The sequence below is a fragment of the Lepidochelys kempii genome, chromosome 1 (genome assembly GCF_965140265.1).
Source record: "Lepidochelys kempii isolate rLepKem1 chromosome 1, rLepKem1.hap2, whole genome shotgun sequence".
NCBI classification, from domain to species: domain Eukaryota; kingdom Metazoa; phylum Chordata; order Testudines; family Cheloniidae; genus Lepidochelys; species Lepidochelys kempii.
In genome coordinates, this window is record NC_133256.1 from 216,926,230 (window position 1) to 216,936,094 (window position 9,865).

General features: G+C 50.2%; 1 protein-coding gene across 1 annotated transcript; it reads left to right on the top strand.

Moving 5' to 3' along the window:
- The first annotated feature begins 1,864 nt into the window (after positions 1-1,864).
- NECAP1 (NECAP endocytosis associated 1) lies at positions 1,865-9,653 on the top strand. The gene is given in 9 exon segments (XM_073313814.1): positions 1,865-2,021; positions 2,024-2,147; positions 4,421-4,521; positions 4,661-4,765; positions 5,117-5,198; positions 5,667-5,775; positions 5,881-6,067; positions 6,689-6,794; positions 7,134-9,653. Coding segments are annotated over 9 exon segments (1,020 nt in total). The 3' UTR covers positions 7,183-9,653.
- Positions 9,654-9,865: the final 212 nt, after the last annotated feature.

Consider the following 9,865-nt stretch of genomic DNA (forward strand, 5'->3'; position numbering starts at 1 on the left):
TTCCCAACCACCAACTGATGATAAGATTTCACTCTGAAGCATGAGGAATCATAGAATCATAGGACTGATAGCCTTAGCCATTTTTACTGTAAGTAGCATCACTGAAGATAGTACAGCTTTCTGATTCATGTAGGTGTCAAATCTTGTTACTGTTAATCTGCTTTTTACCTCAGTAATATCATGCAGTGAGAAGTTACAGACTACTTGGCCAAGCACAGTGGGGCCTTACATTCAATTCGACAGTATTTCTGTTTGTCTGTGCAAAACCTTACACTCACTTCAGTGCCATTTCTGTTTGTTTGTCTGCCTGTCTGTAACTTGATGGCATATGAGGTTCTAATGAGAATGACCAGCACATGAAAAATACCTTTACTACCTTCCAGTGACTTTCACTCAAGCCAGACCACATCCTTGATTTGCAGCCAAGGGGAAGTGAAGTGCATGTCTTAGCGCATATCTTGGGAAAAATGAGGAGGTCTCCCCATATCAACACACTGCACCCTCATTTCCCCCTTTGTGGATATAAACATGTTGTTTCCTAACAGCTCCCTCCACCTCACAATAAATAAATTACATAAAAGAGTAAAGAAAAATATAATGAGCTTTACAAAGCTCTGTACCTTTTCCCCAGCAGAAGTGGAAGGAAATGAATTTGCGTCTCTTTCTAGTGATGTTATTTTCTGTTCTGAAACAATCAGAGGAAATGGATATGAACATTTTATTTCCTTATATGTGAGGGGCCAGTTGTGAAGAAGCAGAGGGTCTGCAGGGCATAATTGGCAGAGCTTCATGGAGAGTTCAAGACTGGAATAGCAGGGGAGCGGCAGAGCAGAATAGAGGGGCATTGGCATAGCCCTGACTGAGGGCAGAAGTGAGGAAGAGCAGGATTGTAGTATGAGGTGCAGCTGTTAGTCACATTGTATGGAAGTGTTGGAGTGTTTTTTGTAGCAGAGATTTGTGGGGCAGGAATGGTTTGGATTTGTTGGTCATTTTGGGGTGCATCATCTTCATCATAGTGACAGGTGGCAAGGAGGGGAAGTGGGCCATTTCTTCTCAAGTACTTTGTGATTGGTCAGTGTTGCCAAATCTTGCCATTTTTATCATGAGTCTTGCGGTACTGGGTGTTTTTCTTAAAGACTCAGCTCCGAGATTAATGTGATCACAGTAGAATTCCAGCTTTAATTTAAAACAACCGTTTCTAGCCCTTGCGGTTACAGAGAGAAGCTCGGAAACACGAAGCCAGTGCATGCTAACGGCGCAGAAACCAGCAGACAAAGAATCACTAAAGGATCATTTTTAAAAAGAAAGTCTCCCGATTTCTGGGGCCTGACTCGATTTTGGAAGGCTCGGGTCGGCAGTGGTGGTGCTGCACTCTTCTTGTCGGTATCTCCGTGGTTCAGCGGTGCTCATTGTAGCCCTACCCTGGGCACTGGGGCAAAGAGCGGCTGATGCCCTATGGGAGCCAAGTTGCCCATGCCACGTTAGGGCACTGGCAGCTCAGCTTCCCTCCTGAACCACCACAGCCCTGAAACACGCCCCCATGCTGCCCTGCACCCCTACTCTCTATCAACACACGCCACCTCAACACCTGCCCCCTCAAAATCTCCCAGGGCTCTTTAGCCCCTGGGCCAGCACGAGCCACCACCATCACCCTGAGGAAACCAAGATGGCCTTCTGTGGTTGCTTCACGCTGCCCGTTTCCACAATGCAGGCTGAAGACGAAAGACCAAGAAGGTGCCAGGATTAAGAATGGCGACCGCCATAGCTTCATCAGCCCGCTTCCACCATGGCCTCCCAGAGCAGCGACAAGGCTGCCAGGGTCCAAAATGGCGTCGGTCACCGCTTGACCAGACCGGCTTCCAATATGGCTGCCCTCCGCCCGTGTCAAGCTGCCAGGATCCAAAATGGCTCTCGCCACAACTTCAACGGGCCTGATTCCAACATGGCCACCATCTCCCACGGAGCAGCTTTTGCCCGTAACAAAAATGGCGGTCGGAAGCGCCCCCGGTTACTAGACACCCCCCCCCCAGCCGGGGTCTCAGATCCGAGATGGCGGCGGCCGAGGCGGAGTACGAGTCCATCCTGTGTGTGAAGCCCGATGTCAGCGTCTACCGCATCCCGCCGCGGGCCTCCAACCGGGGATACAGGTAGCGGGGCCGCATCCTGCCCTGCCACGCCCCGGGTGAGCGGGGCCGGCGTGTCCCGTCCTGCCCCCGCGGGCAGCGTCACCCTCTTCCCCTGGCCCCACTTGCTGCCTGCCCCCCGCCCGCTGCCTCCATCGCGGGGGCAAGGCCCTGCCCCAGGGCCTGGCGTCGCGCTGCCGGGACCCCGGCCGCGGCCCCCGCTCGGCAGCCCCGCTCCGCCCGCCGGCGCCCAGCGGGACTGTCCCGCGGGTGTGTCGTCCGGGGAGCGCCGCTCTCCGAAAGCCGGGGCGGCGGGGAGGGGTCCCCACGGGTGTCGGCGGCGGGCATGGAGGGGGGCACTCGGTCTGGGGTCGCTCAGCCCCCCACATCTGGGCTGCTCAGGCCCCTCTGCTCGCAGCGCCGGGGCAATTGAGCTCCCCTCCCCCACCCCGCCCCAGCGGGCTCTCCCCGGGGCAGGGCTGGGGCACACGAGGACGGGGAGGAGGGTCGCCTTTGAGAGGCGCTTGTGCTGCCCCTGTGTTTGCTGCCCTTGTTCTCCGGATAAAGGGAGCCTCCCTGTCTCCAGCAGTGCTAAAATTCACAGGCAAGCTAGTAGGGAGGGGGACCTCGCCAAGCTGTTTCTCCCTCTCCCTCAGATTGTTCAAATGGGGAATACAAACAAAGCCAACTACCTCTTTGCCATTTGTAGATGTTTATTTCCCCCCATCTGACTGGTTAGTTTCACTTCCTAATGCTTGTGTCCTAGGGGGTGTTGTGGTCGATTTTCTGACACTGCAAGGGAAGGAAAAATGACTATATAAAAATGGCATCTTACTCAACAGTTCTGCTCCCTGTCTGTGCTCTGAGTCATACAATACCTGCTCTCTTCAGTGTCAAATATGTTTTACCTCCTATTAGCCCTGCACATCCAGGACAGCTATGGAGGAGTGAGCTGGATTCTGTTCTGGTCCTTGCACAGTCACCTATTTGACTGGAGTCAGCATGACTTGTTCTGCATGAATAAGCAAAGGGTTGGAGGGCAGATGCTTCTATGTACTAATATCTGCCCTACCACTGACCCTCTCTGGCCTTGAGCAAGTCAACTGAGGCCTGACTTTGAGGTGCTGAGCATCTGCAACTTCATTGGCTTCAGCTGGAGTAGTGGTTGCTCAGCTCTTTTGAAAATCAGAACCAAAATCTGTCTCATGCTCTTCATTTTATGGGTGGAGAACATTCTTTTTTCCTTTGCAGAGGTTTGGGGATTAACTAGTTGATCTTATACAGATGGTTTTGATCATAAAAATAAAATATTTATTCCAATTCCAGGGCTAACTTCTGTCCTCAGTTACACCTGTGCTACTCTCTCAGACCCCAAGAGTGAATGGGCTTAACTAAAAGTTGAGCTTAGCCTACACAAAATCTTTCATAGTGATCTGTGAGCCAGAAGGAATTCATCTTGACTCTCAAATCCTGGGATGAGTGTACAGGGCCAGCAGTTAGCAAATCTTTCTTTTTGCCTATAGATGGACCATATGTCATCTGGAATTGCAGGACATGATTATCAAACTCTACAATGCTATCCTTACAAAGTCACTGTTGTGACTGCCTTACACCTTGAAGTGCAAGTGTCGATAGTAATTTTAATCTTAAGTGTCGCTGCAGATACTATTCCTGGTCATATAAATATATAATCTGATCTCTGAAATCCCTTAATTGGTTTGCTTAAGTAACATCGTGCAACAGAGAGTTCCATTGTTAATGATATGGTATGTGAAAGTGTGACTTTCTTTTTAATCCATTTTAAACACACACTGTTTAATTTCAGAGCGTCTCATTGTTTTCCTGGAACAGAATGGGGTAAATAGCAATAATAATGTGGTTTCCTTCTCTAGGCCATTAATCATTTTTACAGGCCTTCCCTGTTTCAACTCAGCAGCCTTGTACTCTGAACATCTCCTTGGACTGAACCCTTTCCCTTTCCCCCTGTCTGTACCTCTGATAACTTTGGATGTCTTTCTCTGGGTTATTTCTATTTCTGCCTGCACAGAGGAGTAAATACAGAAAGATGGGCCATCATAGTCTCCTGTGTGGAGCAAGTAACAGCTGAGAGACGTTTGAGAGTCTGAGACTTGTACTTAATTTCAGATGAGATGTGAAAAAAGGGAGCAGTGAGTGCTGCAAGTCAGAACTGAGATGCATCAGCTAAGCTGTGTGGGAAGTGGAGGACAGGAAGAGGCTGCAGGGCAGGCCTGAGGAGCTGTCAGAGAACATATCTTGCTGTTCATTTCCCCTCCTAGGGCATCTGACTGGAAACTGGACCAGCCGGACTGGACAGGGCGTCTCCGTGTCACATCAAAAGGCAAAATTGCATACATAAAGCTAGAGGATAAAGTTTCAGGTAAGGCAGGGTGAGGGTGTGAGGTTACTTTATGGCTGCCACCTCTGACTCACCCTAGGGGGGACACCCTAGTTAATAGCTCAGCATAGCAGTTTCCTTTGGGGTTCCTTTCCTTAACTCCCTGCCCTTTATCCCCCAGGGGAGCTCTTTGCTCAGGCTCCCATAGACCAGTTCCCTGGCCTTGCAGTGGAGACTGTGACAGATTCCAGCCGATACTTTGTCCTCCGAATTCAGGATGGGAATGGTGAGTAGAAAGGGAAGATGCTATGTGGTGCAGCAGGGAGCGTGCCATGGAAAGGCGAATACAAATGAGGTGGGTTCAGGCCAGGGCAAAGGAGATCTGGCCATAGCTTGTTGACTGAGTTACACGGATGCTAGCTGCTCTCTTGAGTGCTGGTGTGTGTTTGGAATGGGGAGGTGGCTGGGCAGTAAGTCCATGGATGGGACTGCTGTGGGGGATTGCAGTAGGCCGAGCAGGGCTGGTGGATTGGCAAGTGAGGATAGGTGACATCTGGGCGAGGAGTGGGTTGATACATTGGGCTGATAAGGAATCTGCATGGCTTCCCCTTCCCGGCTGACATCTGTTTCCAACCAGGGCGAAGCGCTTTCATTGGCATCGGCTTCTCAGATCGGGGTGACGCCTTTGACTTCAATGTCTCCCTGCAGGATCACTTCAAGTGAGTCCCTCTCCCCTAGGGCATTGTTCCTCTGCCGGTATGCAGCATGTGGTGGGTGCTCATCCATGGCACCATGGGGGCAGGATTCCTTTGGGCCCTGGTGCAGCCCAGCTGTTCAGTTTCAGCAGTGGCACTTGAGGACACTGTCCCCCAAGGTATGGGCTAAAAGTTAACCTGGGTCACAGAGTTGCTGTTGCCACTGACGTGGCAGTCTCCCAATTGGTGCCACTGTAGGGCAGGATGGGGTGGTTGGGATGTACTGTTGTGTTAAAGAGACTGACCTTCTGGGGACATGGAGGTTTGAACTCTCTGCTGCCCTTCTCTAGTGCTGATGCTGCAAGGCAGTATTTGGGATAAAGCCAGACAATGTGCTTCCCAGGGGAAAATCTCCCATGGTCCCTTTGAGGCCCTCATTTGTCAAGGGCTCTCAACTGCTTCTCCCTTTCTTCCTTCCTTCCTTGAATCCAGGTGGGTGAAGCAGGAGACTGAAATCTCCAAGGAATCTGAGGAAACTGACACACGCCCCAAGCTGGACCTAGGGTTCAAGGAAGGACAGACCATCAAACTAAACATTGGGGTAAGGATCTCCCCCGCCGAGCCAACTCTGAGCCAGGTGCCATCTCCAGGCTTACAGCTGTATTCCAATAGAGAATCCCCTTCAAAACCATGTGTGTCTTTACAGAACATGCCAACAAAGAAAGGAGGGGCACCCAAACCCCGTGCAGCTGGATTGGGGGGGCTGAACCTGCTCCCACCCCCTCCAGGTGGCAAAATCACTGCCCCTCCAATCCCTCCCCCGTCTTCAACAGCCATTTCCAACCAGGTGACGCCGCCACCAGTGCTGAAATCCAGGAACATGGGCAATGCTGGTAAGTGCTGAGCATGGGTGGGTGGGGTCACCAGCACACGGCAACTTATTCTAGTTAAAACGGGAATTATTTTGGGGAAGTTCTATGGCCTGTGTTAGATAGGAGGGTGGGCTAGATGGTCTGTGCTTGAAATCTATGAATCTCTCAAGCCCTGTCAGTTGCCTGTTTGGTCACTCATTGGAGTTCAGCCCTGATCAGTACTAATCTAAAGTAGTTCCTATCTGTTAAGTGGCTTGTGTGACATGAATTGGTGGGCCTTAGTCCTCTGTCTTTTTGGAGCTAGTGTTCATGGCACAAATGATGAGGCTGCTAGTTGTAATGGTGGAAAAGGATGGAATGGGTCATGAGGGTGGCGCATCGCTGAGGTGGTTGCAGCAAAACACAGCTGGAAACATGATGCAGACCCAGCGAAAATAGCCAAGAAGAGCTAATAATATAGTCCTAGAACCTTCACATCACTTCTGAAGGCAGGGTTCTCTCTACAGGTGATCAATGTATTTCAATAGCAATGACCTTGCAGGGAGGAAATATCCTGTAGGATGATGATATTTAAACACTGCAGGGCTGTGAATCCGTTCTTTCGACAACTTTGAATGTGTATGTATTTCTTCCTGCCCTTAGATATTCTGTTAGATTTGGATTCTCCTGCATCCATCCCTAAGGCACCAGCACTTGCTGCTATTCCAGCCACCACAGACCTCTGGGGAGACTTCAGCACTGCATCCAGGTAACTAGCAGGGTAGGAGACAGAAGACCGAGTATGTGAGAAGGAAGGGAGCACTGCCGGGCAGGACTGAGGGACATTGGCAGAGCTGTGTGGGGAGCCCAGGACTGGAACAGCAGGGGGATTTCAGGGCAGGTCTATAGGGCATTGGCAGGGCTGTGAGGGGATTCGGGCTGCAGGGCAGGTCTGAGGGGCATTGGCTGGACTCTGTGGGGAGCCCAGGACTGGAATAGCAGGGGGGCTGCAGGGCAGGACTGAGGGGCATTGGCAGAACTGTATAGGTGGGGCAGCAATCCCAAGACTAGAACTGTCCCCTCTGACAGTCTTTTTTTGTCCTTTCAGCGCTGTTCCCAATCAGGCTCCTCAGCAGTCCAACTGGGTCCAGTTCTGAATGGCAAAGGCAGTGGAGTGGGAACAGAGGGATGACCAAGAGGCTCTAGGGGCATCAAGTGGGATGGGAGGGATCCAAACCTCTCAAGACTTCAATCAAAAATCCTGGACAATCTTTCCTTCTAAAGTTTCCACTTCAATTGAGACTGATTTTTGATCTCACAGTGAAACTGCCAAGCGCTGAGGGAACATCTCAAAATTCTACCATGTGATAGCCAGGGAGAGGAAGTGAGTTGTATCTCCTCTATCCACCTGGCTATTGAGAGGTGCATCCTGTTTCTTGTTTCTGAGCTGTCCATATAGGGAAATCAAGAATCCATAATGTGGGGCCCATGAGAAGGGTTTGAAGTTGTCTGATGCTTTTGTGTTCTTAACCTCTCCCTCTGGCAAGGGCCAGCTCCCTCCCACTGTTCAAAACCTTTCACAGGTATTCTACAGTAAAGACCCAAATCACTACAGCTTGGCTTGCAGGGCTGAGGGCTGTTAGGGTTTCATGCAGCCGTGTTTGGGGCACTAGTTTGTATTGATGGGTTAGCTACGGCCCTAACATAGGAGCAGGTAGGAGATTGGAGCAGTCTGCCTTCTCTTTCCTATGGAACAGGATCTTGTGCATTAAGGATTAATCATGGCATGTCTGTCCAGGCTGAGCCATAACCACCCTCTTGTGTTCTCTCCTTGGTCTGATATGCAGATCTTCCCTGTGATGGGTGTTCCCTGTGGCTTTGGGGGAGGAGACACAGGTCCATGTATAGACCAACCTGCCTCCGAGCCACAGACCTGGCACTTCATGATCATGATGTTCCCTTACTTGGTTTGTTCTTTTAGAAGCTGATCTTGGTGCTGCTTCCCTCCCTGCCTTCCCAAAGCACTCTCCTGTTTCCCTCCTCCCCTGCTGAGATCTCAATATGCCATTGAGCTGTCTTAACTGGAAGTGTGTAAAAATGCCTGTTTTTATAATTGAACAGCCATGCTAGTAATGTGGCTGGTTAGCAACTGGATTATCCCACCTCCATCAGCACTTCATCTTCCTGCCATCTCCCTAGCCTCAGCTGGGATATGTCCTGGTGAGACACCTGCATCTGGCAATGCTGTGCCGAAATCATTTGCATTACAACAGTTTCCCTGTGCCCATAGATAGCTGAAGCTGCACTGAGGGAGGGTGGGGAAGGGACAGATCCCATAGGGCATCCCCCCACGCACCCAGTCTGTTTGGGGAGGGATTGATTGCAGGTGGGAAGCTGGCTGGACCCTGACCCCCCGCCGGTAACTTTCCACTTGTGGGATTTATTTGCCATGATGATTTAATGTGCCCTGAACCTCCTTGTCCCTCAAGCCCTTCTTAAGGGCATACAAAGTCTCTGAGGCAGAGGGGTCTTGTACCTCATCCCTTGTTCTGTTGGGGAGGCTCTTAAAGCCCCTTGCTTTTCATTCTCCCCCACCCTGCTCCCAAGTAGCCATGCAAGTCCGCTTGCTAATCTGGGTGATTTTACAGGGAAGCCTGGCCTCCTACCCACTTCCACCATATGGGCTTCAGTGGAGTCCCTAGCAGAGCAGCCATTCTCCCCAACCCTCCTGTAGCTGGGATCCGCTTTCTAGAACAGTAGGCGTGGGCTTTGCAGGCAGGTGTCTTCTTGTTTGTGACACTCAACTAGGGGCAACACGTCTATCCTCAGATGTACTCTGGAAGCATTAAAACTTTGCTCACTTAGTTTCTGCCCTCCACCCCTAAAATCACAGGGCGAGAGTTCTAAAAATGGAGCAGCTAATTGGACACTTTTGTATTTCCAATTAGTCTCCAACCCCTTTTCTCTCTTCTCCGCTGTTGTGATTGTAGACTACCTCTCTGCAGGCTCGCTAGTACTGAGGGCATTGAGAGGCCAGTTTGCACTCGGAGCATCTCTCTAGGAAGCAAAAACTATTTTGAAGAGACTTGTGGGAGTGCCATGTCTCTGTAAAGCTGCTGCAGTTCCACTTGTGGAAGTGGGGACCAAACTGCTGGCTTGGATGGATGGATGTATTTTAAATAGCCACCTATTTCTGACCCCCAGCTGTATTTTCCCCTCTTGATACTTGCTCCTGAATCTCACTGTTGGTTTAGCTCCCTGTCTCTGAGGCTTCCCTTTCTCCTATGAATTTGTTACATGGATGGGTGTAAATCTTTAACCCCTTCCTCTCCTGGTGTCCTCTACACCAGGCCACGTGCCCTAGTGGTTGGCTCAAATCTTCCATATCAGTGGCAGGTCCAGTCATTTCAATTATATATCAGTTTCCAAAACTAAGGAAGTTCACAGCATCAATTAGCAACTAACCAGGAGCCTCTCCCTCTGTGTAATGTCTCTTAGCTAGTATTCTGGAGATAATATATTATGTATTTGCAAAGCTGAAGAAGCAAAAATTAAAGAAATATGTATATAAAGCATAAAATGTACTGGTGCAATAATGGTAATTAAAAACAAGAAAAAATTGGGAAAATGAACTCTGTCTTAAATTAAGTGAATTTTGTGCTGGGGCAGCAGCCCTGTTGACTGGAGTACTCTGGAGTACTGTGTCCAGTTTTGGGCCCCACACTACAAGAAGGATGTGGAGAAATTGGAGAGAGTCCAGCGAAGGGCAACAAAAATGATTAGGGGTCTAGAACACATGAGTTATGAGGAGAGGCTGAGGGAGCTGGGATTGTTTAGCCT